At 24.5% G+C, this 17744-nt stretch overlaps 1 protein-coding gene across 1 annotated transcript; it reads left to right on the forward strand.

The window, feature by feature from the left end:
• Positions 1-624: 624 nt before the first annotated feature.
• Positions 625-12825, forward strand: LOC113555909 (farnesol dehydrogenase-like). Its single transcript, XM_026960527.1, has 7 exons — positions 625-821; positions 2394-2589; positions 7885-8053; positions 10471-10594; positions 12027-12159; positions 12267-12389; positions 12571-12825. The coding sequence occupies exons 2-7, from the start codon at positions 2458-2460 to the stop codon at positions 12655-12657; spliced, it is 768 nt and encodes a 255-aa protein (XP_026816328.1). The 5' UTR covers positions 625-821; positions 2394-2457; the 3' UTR covers positions 12658-12825.
• Positions 12826-17744: the final 4919 nt, after the last annotated feature.

Raw genomic sequence — 17744 nt, forward strand, 5'->3', positions numbered from 1 at the left:
TTGATAAAAATAAATAAATAAACAACCAGGTTTTAATCTCAACACAATTCTGAATTATATTCACTAATATTTGGTTATAATTGTATCGTTCCACTGTACCTCATGAATACAAGAATTGTTGTAATTCAAACTTTAATTTGTAGTTACCAACCTAGGTAGATGGTGAGTATTCACAAAGATTGTATATATATATATTATTAGTACTATACTAGACACGGTAGCTGAGTTTCGCTTAGGTATATTATTATTATTGTATACTATTATCACAAACACTTAATTAAGCGTTTACAATATTTTCATCGGTTATATACGTAATAAATGGAAACAAATACAAATAGATATTAGATACTCGACAATAACTAAACGCATGGTTTAGTTAAAGAGTAGATAAGATTATTCACTGTTTTCGTGAGTATTGGTAGGTATATAATATAATCCCCCCCAATGTACTTATCATTATCGAAATCGACGGAATTCTTCGAACACTCGTACGTGTAGTGCGTAGATACGACGCACCTATTTGATAATAAACCGCTTGAACTACAGAGTGAGTAAACATTGTTTTGTTATGTGAGTACCGACTACCGAGTAAGGCATAGGTAGACGAATTTATAACTAGTGTAACATTTGTTACTCACTATAATATTATAATATATTATCCCATAAACACACTATATGATTGACTTATACCCACTCGACACTTTTTACGTATCCAGATTATTACTTAATGTATTAAAATGACACACGGCCGACAGTTTGACACTAACTATCAACACGAGCGAACTCAACAATACACGTATTAACAGCCGTCTTCCAAAACAGTTAAGTATTATTTTAAATACAGTAGAACCTCGATTAACCGTCTTCCTCGGTTAACCCGACGGCCACACTTGCACGGACTACTTACGCGTTGCAGTAAATAATAATATACATATATAATCCGAAACTTTCCGGCAACATCTACTAGATACGCGATAGGTACATATGTATATATATATATATATATATGGGTGAGATAAAAACAGGTAATTACAACAGTGATCGCATTTTGTTTTTGAAAAGTCAGTTAGTTTTATATTACGCGTGTGTTCGTTCGCGTTTTTAGTCTCTTTGTGTGCAAATATTTTAAATATATCATAATTACTTTTTTTTTTTATTAGTGTTCAATCCGTAGATTGGTCTACAATAAATGTTCTCTCCGTGATTCTCTGTCTTGTGCTTTGTCTTTGAGTTGTTTGTACGAATCGACTCTTGCCTCTTTGATTACTTGACTTATATAACACGTTCTTGGCCAATCTCTTCTGCGTTTCCCTTCTATCATACCTTCCAGTATTAGGCTATGGAGTTCTTCATTATGTCTTAACGTATGACCGATCATATGCCATCGCCTTGATCTTGAATTATTTAGCAATGCTCTTTTCTCTTTGACTAAATCTAATACTTCTTAGTTCGTCTTCAATTCCGTCCATTTTACGTCAACACCACATTTCAAAAGCTTCTAGAGTGATTTCATCTTTTTTTGTTCAACGTCCATGTTTCACAACCATATAATGCTGTACTCCATACGTATATTTTAATTAAACGTTTTCTCGTTTTTAGATCTACATTTTTTTATGTTAGTAATTTACTATTAAGTAGAAATGCCTTTTTTGCTTGTCCTATTCTACTTTTTATTTCTTTTTTTGACCTTCCCTCATTATCTATTATGCTTCCCAAATATTTAAATTGATTTATTTGTTCTATTCTGTTTCCTTTTAGAGATATATTAATATTTGACTCATTTTGTTTACTACAAACCATTACTTTTGTTTTCTCCGTATTTATATTTAATTTGAATTTTAGAAATATGTTATCTATTTCAATAAGTGCTGTCTGTAAATCGTTTTCAGGTGTGGTGGGCAAAACTGTATCATCTGCAAAGCGTATCATTGATATTAATATACCACCTATTACTACTACTATCATTTGTTCTTTTAACTTTTGTTTTATATCTCTTATCGCTTGTTCAACGTATACATTAAATAAAGATGGTGACAGTGGGCAACCTTGTCTTACTCCTTTTTGTATCATAATTACTAAAAAATAATAATAAATAATATATAAAAAAATTGTGTTGCTCGCTTAACAGTTTTTTTCGATTATCCGTCAAAGCTCTGGTCCCGAGACTGACGGTTAATCGAGGTTCTACTGTTTAATAATTATCATAGATCTATAAACCAAACGTGTCTTATTAACGATAAAACCTTCATACACAGTGCTCTGACCCCCAGCTACGGAAAGTTTATCCATGAGGATAAAAACCTTTTCTGGATAACTAATATCGAAACATGGTGCTCCCGACCAATTTATACTACCATTATTAATGTCTTACTAATATTTTATTACTATAATAGCGATCAGTTTACGCGGTGGACATATGGTGATAGAGGAGTGAGCTGAAATACAATTTCAACAAAAATGGATAAATGGGTGGGAAAAGTCGCCGTGGTTACGGGTGCGTCGTCTGGGATCGGAGCAGCTACGTGTAGGCGACTGGTTGACAGCGGGATGATCGTCGTTGGTTTTGCCAGGAGAGAAAACAGGCTAGAGGTAAAATTTATAAGAAAATAACTTTATTAAATTATGACATTTTTACGATGGGTTACTATTTGAAAATCAAAAGTTGTTTATGTTTTACTCATTAATACAAGGATTAAAAAATTTTAATTATATACAGTTCTAGAAAAACATGTATCTAAAATTTTGAAAAGTCAATACTTTTTATATAATGATTAATGAGTGTTAAACGATATAACAATCATCTTATACATAATTATGCATCTACATACTATATACACTATTGAAATACGATTTTTTTTTCAAAGAAAATAAATAGTTTCTGACCATTAACAATGAATAACCATAAACAATATTTAATAGAAATAATAATAATAGCATACTTATAATATTGTACAAATAATAAATAATGCATTATTATTATTAATTATTATAACCCAAAATATATTATAATAATGTATGTATTCAATAACTATTCAACCAATATAATATATTAATTAACATATTATAAATTATAAATATATGATATTAAACCATTAGCACCCAGCGTGGACAACGTTTATAGATTAAATTTATAAAAAAATGTTCGTATATAGTGTCGTTGTCGAAATAAAAAAATAATTAATAATATTAAAAAGTTACTAAATAGGTACTTAGTATAAGCTATGATAGACAAATATTGGTTTAAACATGAATTATGTATTTAAGTATTTAAACAAGGTTAGGTAAAAATTTTATACCTCTTGGGTGTAATATATTTTGTTAAACAATTGCAATAATATATAAAATGAATATTAAATAATACGTATATTACTTGGCAATCGCATACACAGTACTTGCATTAGTTGCATTTTCATGTTTTTTTGCTACACTGTATAATAAAATGGATAATGGATTCATCCAAAATTTGTCTTGATTTATTTATAGTTCAAATACCAAATCTTATTTTGCATATTTTTGCATATTTCGTGGGTTAGGGAATATAAATGCATGTTTTAACGATTTTTTTGTATAAATGATTTTTTTCGTACTATTCTATTTTTAATCGGGTATTTAACGTGTATTATTGACTATTGTACTCTTGAAGTCGAGATTAAATTAATTTACTGATTTCAACAAGTACATTACAGATACAATGCCGTAGGTAACTAGAGTGTCAAAGATCCAAGTGCAAACAAATGTATATAGGCCCCTCTTTCTTGAGATACATAAAAAAAATCGGACTGACTTCACACTATGAGAATTTTTTACTTCTTAGATAGGATAGTATTTGCGAATGTATTGAATTTTAAAAAACTGATAGATAATTTTCTCACTGAAACAATTCTGTGTAAAGCTTCAATTTAGTAGGTATACAAGATCATAATAATAAATTGTATATTGGGTAGATTTTATTAATAAAAAAACTTGTAGAATAAACTATTTAAAATATATAATATGAATATATGATGATTAATTTTACGAATATGATTTACAATAAAATATAAAAGTAACAATTTTAGTTAACACAAAATAAAAATAAAAATAATTATTACTATATGTTATTATATACCTAATAATATTATACCTATTACATATTTTATAATATTTAAGTATTAAAAAATCATTTTCTTCCGAGCTTTAGCATTTGTAAAATCAGTAATAATCTTTTCAATATTTATTTCATCAGTACGGCCTCTTTCAATACTTAACACTGATATATTACTTAATCTTTTTTGGAAACTAGAATTCCTCAAGTAATTTTATATCAATTTAAGTTTGGAAAAAGATCTTTCAGCTGAAGCTACATTTACAGGAATTATCAAAATAATTATACAAACTGTTGGAACATCACAAAAAGCTGTTGATAAATCATTATTTACAATAAATATTATAACATCATTTATGTTTCTGATATCTGGTTTAATTTTTATTATAGAATGGAAACTTAATAACTGTCGAGTAAAATCTGAAGTTACATCTGACTTTTACAGTTAAATAAAATCAAATGAACATTTTATTAAATCATTTTCTTCAGTACTTCTAAGAGAGGTTGGATTTAAAAATTCAAAAGTTGTTGCGATTACTTTTAATTCTTTATTAAATCTATGTTTTATAATAATCAACAAATCTATTTATGTCACTCTAGACTTTGAATTTTTCCCAATATTTCGATAAACAATTCTAAGTAAAACGGACCAGACTTTTACATTTTGTTTTATGAAATTAAATACAAGATAATAATTAGGGCAGGGACTTCAAGCCCTAAAAAACCTTAAAATATGCATCCATTTATGCCCTAAAGAATCTCTAAATATGTATTTAAAAAAAGTATATTTGTAATAAATAATAATAATATTTGTAGACATGATCCATTTTTTACTAGCTTTGTCAGTAGGTTCCTAGAATTTAAATTGTATTATATTTATTTAATTTTGATGTTATGCTAAAATCCATTTTAATTACTTTTTATTTTTATATATTAGTCATAAAAATTTTAAATAATAAAATAATATTATTATAACATTAAGTTCAATATAATTATAAGTATATTGTATAGTAATTAAAACTTTAGTTGTATTAAAATGTATAACATTTTAACATAGAATTCCTTAGAACATTAAATTAAAACAATTTTAAACTAAATGACTAATTAAACATTTATAACATTATAATAACATAAACACATAATATTTGTAAATAAATAAATAATATTTGAACAATAAAGACTTAGAACTAACAATCATTATTGGACTCTGCGCATGAAGCAAACAAGTCAATTTGAAACAAAAACAAAAAATTAAGATTAAAAACTGTTAAAAAAAACTAAAACAAAAACGGTGCAAAAATAAACAAATAAAACTTAATATTTTAACAATAACAACTTAAAATATAATTTAAATATTCATTAAATGACTCTGCGCAAGAAGCATTCAAGTCTGTTACAAAAGTAAGAATTAAAAAAAAAAAAAAACAGTCTTATAATTAATTAGGAATTTATTAGGTACAAACCTTTTTCTCCGCGTTTCAATGTATTTTTTAGATCGACATCTTAACTAAAAATCTACTAAGTGTGTGTTTGAGTACAATATACATATACTGATGTTTTTAAATAAATTGCATCAGCAAATATTTCCGTATTAGTATCCCGAACTCCTATTAAAACCAGAAATAAGTTGTATTATTGGTTGTATCCACTTATTTCGAATAGGTAATAATTACATACCTTCATTTTCCATTTTATTTTGTTTTAAATATGATTGCAGCTGTTCTTCACCGCATACATATTTCATTATTTTCTGATTTATGTTTACAATCTAAAATAAATACGATCAGTTATTATTAATTAGTTAAATCATTATCAATCATTAATTTTATATTACAGTGGCTATGTTTTGTCTGATCATTATAAGTTGTTCTTCAGTACCAGTAACAGCATAAGAAAAAGCTCTAAATAAACAATTTCCATCACCAATAATTTTTTGTATCGTACATGGATGAGTTAATACTTTAATTTCCATATCACTTTTCACACTTTGTTTTAATTCAAATTTAAGTGCTCTACACTTAGCCTGTTGCCAGTGTTTTCCAACTGGATTGAAATATCTGATTTGGTCTTGCATTTGTAACGTCTGTACACACTCAATGTCCATATTTGCTTCTGATGTACTAATTGTTGGTTTAGATTCGTGACATATTTTTATGTTTTTGAGTAACTGTTTTGTCTTAAGTATTTTTTCTCCATTTTTTAATATACATAAATTGTTGTTAATAATTTCATGAATATTGTAGGGACGGCATTAGAGCCCATCTTTTTCCGTCTTCCCGTCACAGATTTTTCAACAACACTTTATCTCCAACTTTAAACAAATTATCTGCGCGAGGATGCTTTTTGGTATACGATATTTTTTGTTGGTCCTTGAGCGTGTCGAATGTTTTCCGACACATTATCTTGAATTTTAACTAAACATTGAAAAAGTTAACTTTTAATTGTATACATTATACAATTTATTATTAAATAACTTTTATGTCTTTATAGTTTTAGAATGCATCGTATGTTGTGAAAATTAGAATTAATTTATTAAAATATGTATGTGTAAGTATTATGTAAATATAATAATGAGTGTCAGTAATAGGTATAATTCAAAAAATTTTTAAGCTCAAATGACTTTTTTTTCTTTTTGTTTTAAATATTTCGGCTTTAATAATAATACTAAAAAGTGATATAACTTAAAAATGTTTTCTCAAAGGTACCAACAAACAACTTATGTTAAAACCTTTAGTAACTTATACCAAGATATATACATGTTAAAAACTATAAACAACACTTAATATTTTAATTTATAATCAAACTTCTAACGATTGCCTATTTAACAAATCCATTTTGGGAAACAAAAAACCTAAATATATTAAACTATTGCCATTTAATCATTTCTATTAAACAAACTTCGAAATTAGTTATAATAATAAATTAATATAAATAAATAGTATAGGTAGGTATTAGATATTTCTATCTAATATCAAAATACCTATTAATTAGGTTTTAATTGAAAAAATAAATATAAATATGTACCTCTCATTGATAGGATACACTGCAATGTTTCTTTGAACTTGTCTTCATTAAATTCTCCAGTGAAAACATTTTCCTCAATTTCACTACTACACCCATTAAGTGATGTTTAATATCAACTGGAAGAATGGGCTCTCTTTGGTATAATACAAAAAATGGCGATTATTTTGTTGACGTATGTGGTACAGACTGGTATGCAAAAAAAACACCTTGCAAAACATTAAGCCAATCGATTTTATTCTCATTGTGTATCTATAAAATTAAAATTATTGTAGTTTCAATATATTATTTAATAATTATCATGGTTTAAGAGTTAACATACTTTGAGCAAATATTTTTTTATGGTGCGATTGAATCTTTCCACAAGACCATTAGCTTGGGGATGATACGGTGAAGTCACTTTATGAACCATTCCGGTTAATTTGAACAATTCGACGCATAAATAATTACAAAATTCTTGACCCTGGTCGCGTATATAATGTTACAATACAATGTTTTTCTAAACGAACTGGAATACGTGCTTTTTCCCAAAAAACTAATACTTCTAGAATAATTAATCTAGCACTTACGCGAAGATTCAATTTTACAACACGCATATTAAAAAACAAAGTCCTTAATACTTGTAAGCTAGAAGGTAATTTACTTCCTGATATTTTATTTGAATGATTATTAATTAAATAAATTTTCTCACGTAATTACATAGAAGACATTATTGAATGCGAAATAATGAAACACTATGAAACACAAGTACAAAATCAAACTTATCTGACCTATTTCAGGAATTACGACAAACGTTGACTGGTAAACCAGGTGAATTTCATTATTACAGAGTCGATTTGTGTTCGGAACAAAACATCCGAGAAGCTTTCGGTTGGGTAAAAAGTACGTTGAAATCGGTTGACGTATTAGTAAACAACGCTGGAGTTTGGAAAAATTGTGACGTTTTAGGTAAGTACTTATGTAATTAAATTATACAATTACGATTTAGCTACATCATTTTATTAGGTAATGAATGTATAGATTTTACAATGTGATTTTTTTTTATTATTAGTACCTATAGTAAGAGAAAAAAAGAATTTTGATTGAGTGTGGTTTCTGACAGAAAATCGGATCTAGTTGCTTCTCTTGGTAGACAATTTTCTAATAAGGAAATTTTTTGTTTTTTGTTTTAATTCTCAAATGACTTAAAAAATTAAAAGTTAAAGTTATATTCATTGAAATTACGAAAATTTGAAAATAAAATAAAATGCTGTAATACATTACTAACATTTTTAATGGTAATATCTTAGGTTTAAAAATTGTGTACAAAATTCTATATAAGTTTTTCCTATTGCAATTAAAAAAAGAAGGGTAAATTCACATTAGACATTCAAACGCATAAAAATAATTTATCCTCTAATGGGTTTTAAAAATTTGTTACCTATTAAAAAAGTATTATTTGTTGTAACTTGAAATATTCCACTACCTACAACTTAAATTATTATTTGATATTTATAATGAAATTATTGAAATATTTATTCTATTTTTAACTAATTTATAGGAAGTTAAATTTTAAGTATATTTTCTTAATTGTTAGTACAATTAAAATAGCCAAATTAAAAAGCTTGACAATTCAACAATATAATAATATGTATAATAATTTAATAATATTAAAACTACATAATCATCTTTTTTATAAGGGTTTGACATTTAAAAAAAATTTACCTTAAAATTCATAAAAATCACAAAATAATTTGTAGGTATAATAGTTAAAAATTCATAAAATTTTTAATTTTTATTGCAAAATGAACTTTTTAATAAGCATATATTATTTACATAAATACAGTAAACACAGTGGTCGTCGTTTATTATTAGGGCTGGGATTTGTATGTAAATACATATTTTTACTAAAACATGATAAATTAAGTATTGGAAATGATAAATTCATTTCACGTGATTTGCAATAAAATAAAACATTTTATTTTACATGTTTTTAAATATTTTGTCATAAATACATTTTTTAACATTATTTATAAAATTTCTGCTTTTTGTTTACATATTTCGTAAATTTTGACAATTTCAGTGGTTTAGTAGTATTATACATTTATACTTCGATAATAGTACTCGTAAAAATTGTAAGTGTATACTGCATATGGGAATTAAGTATATGAAAGTATTAGTTAAATATCAATAACTTGATTATAGTTTATCGAATTTGTTTCTGTTCGATAACTATACATTAATGATTTTAGATTATACTTTATTTTCAACAATCATTAGACAAAATATATTTACGAATTTTCAATAGTGTCAGTACTTGCGTTCGCATGGTTGTAAAAATAGCTTTATATATTTTTTTTTTTTTTTTAATTAAATTGATTAGAAATTAAAAAAAAAAAATTGTACATAATTCAAAAAATATTTAGAATATTATTTTAATTTTACACGCTAACATAATTTTAAATTTTTCTTATTACATATATTTTATTTTATACTACATATTTTGACCATTTTAATTACATATTTTTACTGTGACTTGATAAATTAATTTAGGTGGGTAATAAATTAATAATTTTTATAATTTATTTCAAGGGATTTCCAATAAAATTAACTATATTTTATTTTACATATTTTTACATATTTCTCAATAATTCCAAATTTTCCCTACATATTTCGATAGTTTGTTCATTTACGATTTATTAATAATTATTAATTATATACGAATATATTTTTCAATACAGACAATTTCCCATGTTTCCAAAAGTATAAAATAGTAACAAAATAATACTAATTATTGAACTTAATCTATGGTCGATATAACTTACTCCTTCAGACATAGTCAAAATACAATACTGTCCAATGACATCAGTGGAAGTCGAAAGATCATTTAGTCAGTATAAGGCAATTTCACGACCAAATCGAAGGTCTTTTGAATTTGAAAATTTAAAATTGCCTGTTATCATAAATTGAAATCAAGATAATTAAAATTTTTATTTATTTTTTTTTACCTCTTTTTACAACATTCAATTATTTTCATTAAGCGGAGACCACTGTAAATCAATACAAATATGTTATAGGCAGTTATTATATTACAACTTTGCTATATGCTTTTGTTTTTATAATATACGTTCATTATACCTATTATTTATTTTATTTATTTATTACATGTGATAAAATAAAGATTGTCGGATGGAAATCAAGAAACCAACCATTTTAAACTAACATAATATACGTATATTAATAATTTAGTATTAGTAGTGTTACAGTAAAATTGTATACTTTTACAAATAAATTATTTAAAAAATATATAAATATTTAAGGTTTTTTTTACATAAATACGCATAAACCATAGACGATAATAAGTACTTATATTTTATACTTGTCAGGAAATACACAAGACTGGAAACTGATGTTTGACACTAACGTGTTAGGACCGAGCATTTGCAGTAAAGAAGCCGTGAATATCATGAAAGAGTTGAAAATCAATGGTCATATAATAAATATAAATAGGTGAGAAATTCTTTTTCTTTTAAATTCTGAGCAAAGTGATGAATATACCTGTTGGTTTTACAATTATATATGTTTTTTTGTGCTTATTATAATTTTTTTAGAGCAGTAAAAATGCTATAATAATCAACTTTATGGGTGATATATAATTGAAATTTGTAAGTAGTTGGTACTTTAGGCCTCAGAGGGTTAAATGTAAAAAATGTAATTATGTTCTTAATAATTAGTGAAACTAAAAAATTCCAAAAAACGGGAATAATTAAGTAGGTACACAATACCATTTTTTTTTACAAAATCGATTTTGCTGTTTTTTGTAATTTAGAAACAGCATAGACCTAGTCTTGAAATGTTGAACAAATATTTATATTAGGGAACAAATATTTATATTAGGGAACAATATATTATAGACATTATAAACATTTGAAAATGTTCATATTTGATCAAAAATCTTGAAAATTTAAAATAAGATTCGTCATAAGTCATACGTTTTTCTTACTAGAATTATAATTTATAATAAATCAAAAATACATTTGATATTATTTTTTTATAAATGTTTGAAGTTAAGATTTTGGCAAAATTGAATATAATTTTTTTTATTTATAAAATTATATTTCTGATGATTTGAAACCTCTCGCCGTTGCTAGTTCTAAATTAATGTACAACATTTATTTTTGTATTAAAGACCGTAATATTAGTAATACAGATTACGGTTTACACATATAGCTAGGTTGCCAGTTGGCAGATACCTAATTCTAAACAGTGAATTAGTAAACGTGTATATTATAGATTTGCAACACTTTTATATTCGATGTGTATTTTTTGAGATAAGTAACTATTCTTCAATAGTATTTTTTGGCATTAAAGCCTATCTACAATTATTATTATTACCGTGACTGCGGCCAAAGTTCAGTCCATTACGATGACATTAATAATCATTTAAAGTTTTAAAGTTACCCATCCACGCATAAATGATGGCCCTTTCCTGTTATTGTGAATTATTAATTATTAATATTATTATTGTTAGGTATATTTATTTTAATATTTAAGTAATCGTTATTATATCATAATTATTTATCGACTTTAATTTATGTACGTTAGATTTATGCATCACACTTAAGGCTATTGTTAGTAATGAAAAAGGATTAGACTCTTAAAGTTTTTTTTTTTTTTAATGTTATTGTATTAATAATGCATCCGCTTTGAAAATCAAAATTCATCGCCAACGACCATACCACATTGATTATACCGTTCTCGTCCGAACACTAAAATTAAATTACGCAGGCATAGTGTTAGTATATTTTGGATTTATTATTTATTTACTTCAATAAGTGGCCGCTTATTTTTTTTTAATACCTACACATTTATGTGTACTATATTTTAATATTTGTATTTATAATTAATTGTATACTCTTAATATTATTAAATTTGGTTCCAGTGATATTGGTCATTATCCACCAACGTTAATGGCCAACATGTCTGTCTATAGTGCAACCAAATTCAGTAGCGTTTCAATAACTGAAAGTTTACGAGAACTTTTAGCCTTACAAATGTTACCAATTAGAGTCACTGTAATTTATTTATTTTTATATATACGATATACTTATATTGAATTATTATAATAATAATTAATTATAGACATCAAATATTTTAAATTATATTTATTTGTAATTTTCAGAGTATCAGTCCGGGATTAGTGGATACCGAAATGGCTGATGATATGGTCGATGCACTAAAACTGAAGCCCTCAAACATAGCTGATGCAATCGTATATGCTTTGGCTACTCCGCAATACGTTAACGTAATAAAATTATATAAATTGTAACATAATATGATTGAAAATGAAAAAAAAAATGAAGATAATCATAATTTATAACGATTTCACGCACTTACGTGTGTACATAGAAAATGTTGAAGTTTTTAAGTTTTTTTACTACTGGTTGATTATGACTTATGATAAGTATTTACAATTTTTTTTACAGGTTTCTGAAATTCTTATTCGACCAACAAGTGAAACAATGTTACCATTTATTAAGGATGCATTTCAAGAATTAAATATTAAATTGTAATTGTACACGATGTTTAATCGCTAATTAACATATTTAACGCAATTATCTTAATGTACATTGTATTTGGTGTATTTTAATCGTTTTGGAAATGTGTTAAAACATTTATTTTCAAGTTATTTCTTGGTATTTTACTGTAATGCCTAAAACTAAACATTAAATTTAAAAAAAAAAAATACTATTTAACAATAAATAATATACCCACAAAAAACGAAAATTAATTGTTTTAGTAAATCTATTATTTGAATTACTTATGGTGATGTAGTCTGATATCTTATATTAAATGGACTGTATTATATTTTTAAATGATGACTAAAAATCATCTATTTAGAAAATATTGCTACATAGCTCAACTTGTATAAAATATATTTATCTAATGTAGCTTATTTTATTTAAATTAAATTTTTAATCACTGTTTCACATAAAATGTTATCTAATAAATTATTATACTATTTTTTTTTAAGTTAATAATTTACAGTTTCCTAAGTGATGTAAATTAAACACTTATTATTTATAATATTCATAATTTATGAATAATATAAATGTTTACAGATAATGTTGTTTTTTAAATTTTTTTTCACGTCTAAATTACCAGACTATAAACGTTTAATTTTTTTTTGCAATCACATGATGAATGTAAATATCAACAAAATAAGAAAACAATTTTGTCAAAAATTGGTGATGCGTTTCGTAAATATTCCCATTTCTACATGATTTTCCCTATTATTTTGAAAAGTAATAGAAATTTGTTATTAACTTAACTAAATAAAATCTAAAAAAATTTAAAATTTATACCATATTACCTGACCCTACATACGTTGTTTTGGCCATATTTTTTTTATATTTTATAGTTGACTCTACAAATATTGTTTTGAGAGAACATTTGTTCAAAGTATTGTTTTCATAAATACACTACTCGTATGTAAATACATTTGTATCAAGTTCGTACAAAAATACCATCAACCAAGCACTTAGTTTTTTTTCCAAATTTTTCAATTTTCTAGATAATTTTTCCAATTTTCCTTTCGTAAAAACCTTATTCGGAATACTACGAACATCTAAAGAAAACGAAGCCCAATCGGTTAACCTGTTTTTAAGTTATGCAAACAAAGAGCATTGCGTTTATGTATTTAAAATTTTTAAATATGTGTGGTCATTTAACTGTAAAAAAATAGATGTTTAAAGATAAATATAAAAACAAAATATTATGTATTACAGTCATGCCAGCCAGCAAATAAAAATAAAAAATAAAAAGTTAGCAAGTAGGTATCGCTCTGCTGTATAGTAGAGATGGAGAGTTGGTCACTATAATGAATATATTAAATTTAAATGCAATGGCCAATGGCAGTTATCATTGTACACGAAAAACAATTTTGAACGGAGATGATTTATCAGTAGGGCTAGGATTTCAGTGACCGACCCAAAAAACCTAAAAAAAAATGACATTAAAATAACCTAAAAATGACCTTAGAAAAATGTCCAAAAGATAAAAAATGATTTTAAAATATTATAAAAATGCATCATAATTATTAATTAATATTTTGGTACAAAATTATTTAAAATATAATATTATAAAAAAAATAGCAAAAAAAAAGTTAATTTAGGATTTTCTTAATATGAATACTAATACTAAAGTTTGAAGTTTGGACTTATCATGCAATGGCCAGCTTAAAATTTTCTGAAATAAACAACAAAAAATACTGTAAAATAAAAAAAAATACGTATATTTTTTTATTCTGAAAATTACGTAAATTAATATATTTATTAATTAAAATATTACCTAGATTTCTAAAAAGTATAAAAAATGCCCGTAAAATTGAAAAAATGCTACAAAATGACCCTAAATCCATAAAAGTACAAAAAATGGAAAAAAAAGCAAAATAAAAACTATATTTTTTGGACTCGTATATGACCAAATTACATTTTGTGCTTGAAAAGCTATGCCCTGTAAATCCTAAAAAAAAATGCAAAATCCTATACTATCCTAGCCCTATTTATCAGTCTAGGATATATTATATTACATTATTACCTATACTTATATTATAATATACATTTTTTTGATACAAGTAATTAATTTTTAAGTATGATTTCGGACGAGTTGCATATTTCCATACGGCAAGGTTAATCAGTTTTTTTCATAAGCATTGCATGAAGTTATCATAATACCTTATATATCATACATTTGTAACACATATTATAAATGTATAAATATCGATTGCCAAGAGTACTTCAGTGTTAAAATGTTTTAAATCGTATTTAAATAAATGTTGATAATGCAAAAGATCACATAATTAAAATAAAATATCAATATAAATATAAATTTTATACATGCACAATATTTTAATATAACTTCTATACACTCACAAAAAATGTTTTCTATATTGACTCTAGAGTTTTTTTTTACAGTTATTTGAAGAAAAAGCTATGGAGAACCTTGTGTTGGGTTTTTTAACCTTAGGTACAAATCACAACAATTTTATGAATTTTCAACTTTATAATTCCATGCAAATTTTCGCAATCTTGACATATTTTGTAAACATTTGAATTTGATCATTAAATGCTAATAAACAAAAATTGTGACTAACGATCTTTTAATTTTTTTTTACTACAATAAGTACAACTTATAATAAACCTTGTATTAAATTTAAAAAAAATTTTAGATAGCTAAATTTTTTTTATAGGCATTTCAAAAAAAAAAAAAAATTAGAAAAATCGTTTAAAAAAATAAAAGGTTTTTTTTTTTATTAAAAAGAATAACCCTCGGCAACATGACTATTGGGATAATATACATTTTTTTTTTTTAAAGGTGTTACATAATAAAAAAGCTTAAATAATAATACATGTCTAAATTATATGAGAAATTATAATCATATGTATAAAGAAAGTTAAATAAGTTTGTCCAATCCTGTTTCTTGAAAATAAAAAGGTTTATTATAAGACGAACTTATCGTAGAAAAAAAAAATCAAAAACCGTTAGTCACAATTTTTGTCTATAAGTATTTAAAGTTCAAATGTTCACGAAATATGTTAAAATTGCAAGGAATTTTGAAGTTAAAAATTCATTACATTTTTGTGATTTATACCTTAAGTTAAAAAACCCAACACAAGGTTCTCCATATTTTTTTCTTCAAATTACTATAATAAAAATTATAGCGTCAATAGAGAAAAAATTTTAATGAGCGTATGAAATTTAATTTTTTACGAAATCACGTAAAATAGCGATATATTACAATTGAAATATAGCTAATAATATAATATATCCTAGATTGACAAATCATCTCAGTTTAGAATCGCTTTTTGTATACAATGATACCTGTCATTGCATTCAAATTTAATACAACCATTATACTGACCTACTCTGCATCTCTACTATATAGCAAAGCGATACTCACTTGCCCACCCTTTTTTTATATTTAATTTTATTATTATATTAATGCCGTATAATAGCAAACATAGTTTAATAATATCAATAGATGTATTATCTTACAATTAAAATAAATCAAAATATTATTACTTATAGTAAAACCCGTAGAAATATAATATACGAAAAAGTTTCAATTTTTTATGAATGATGTTTTTAATTTAATACACTTAAAATGTTTATAAAAAAATGAATTGGTTTATAAAGTTTTTAGATTTTATAATATCAGTATAAAATACTTATTATGAACCTTGTTTTATATTTTCAAAACTTAGATATAAAAAGAAAAATTTTATTGAATTTTAAACTACCTACAAAATAATTTGTAACTTTGACAAATTTGTCAAATTCATATAAAAAAAGTTGTGCCAATGTATTTTTAATTTTTTATATATAGTTTTAAGTACAACTCATGTGGGATCTTGTATTACATTTTCGAGAATTTTTACTGAGTAAATAATTTTTTATTGTCATTTATTTATAAAAAAAATTTTTTTTTAATTCATCATGCATATAAATAGCTCAAACATAGTTAAACAATTTTAAACATTTTATTATGTAATAAAACTGATAATATTAACATTTGGTCTAAATTGAATTTCAAATAAAAGTAATTTGTTTTTGAAATATAAAAAATATCAAAAATTGTTCAATGTCGTAAAAATTTGAACTTCAAATACTCATAAAAAAAATAATATTACTTCCCGAAATACTTTCATTTTATATAATATATAATTTGTTAACTTATAAAGAGCTTTACCATTAAAGTTATTTTTAAAAGAATAGTATTAAGGTTTAAATTATAATTTATTATAAATTCGATTTTTTATTAAAACAAAACAACAAAATCAATTTGATCAAATGGTTTAGCATAAAAATTCGCGTTTTTACATAATTTTTAGTTTATTTTTCCCAAGGTATAACAATTATTGGACATTTTTTACTTTTGACCTCTCTCTATAGTGCTTACATACAAAATTTAATTTTTTATCTAAAACTACCTTTAATGCCGAAAAAGAATCAACATATTTGGAAAATTGTACCATTTATAAAAATTTTAAATATATCAGTAGACATTTGATAAAAATTTCAAGAATCTATTTTTTGTTTTTGAATTATAAAATATAATAAGAAAATCATTTTTTCAAAAACTACGTAATAATACTTTTTTCTTAGTTTGTTTATGTTTTTTAAATTATTATGAAAATTACTGAGAATTTTCAATTTGGAAAAGTACCAATTAGGTCAAATTTTCAAAATCGAAGGTCAAATCATTTTTTTTTTTGAAGAAGAAGAAACGTGTACACAAATGAAATATAACATAGGTAATATCATTATTAAATCAATATAAGTTGAAATATGAGTTAACACTTAGGTATCTATAATTTTCACAGTAAAAATAATTATCTTGTACAATTATTTCGTTTTTTCTTTCATAAAAACCAATGTAACTACTCTTTTTTGTTAAAGGACTTTCATTCATGCGAAAATGACCCCAAATAAAATAGTTAAAAAATGTATGTTTATCATACGTACACATTACAGATAAATGTCAAATAATTCCGTCTTTCATTTTAACTATACGTACACACATTTAATTCCAAATGAGATATTATTATTTTATTTACGTACTGTTATATAATATAATATAATAAATATAATGATGATG

Source organism: Rhopalosiphum maidis, chromosome 3 (assembly GCF_003676215.2).
Source record: "Rhopalosiphum maidis isolate BTI-1 chromosome 3, ASM367621v3, whole genome shotgun sequence".
NCBI lineage: Eukaryota > Metazoa > Arthropoda > Insecta > Hemiptera > Aphididae > Rhopalosiphum > Rhopalosiphum maidis.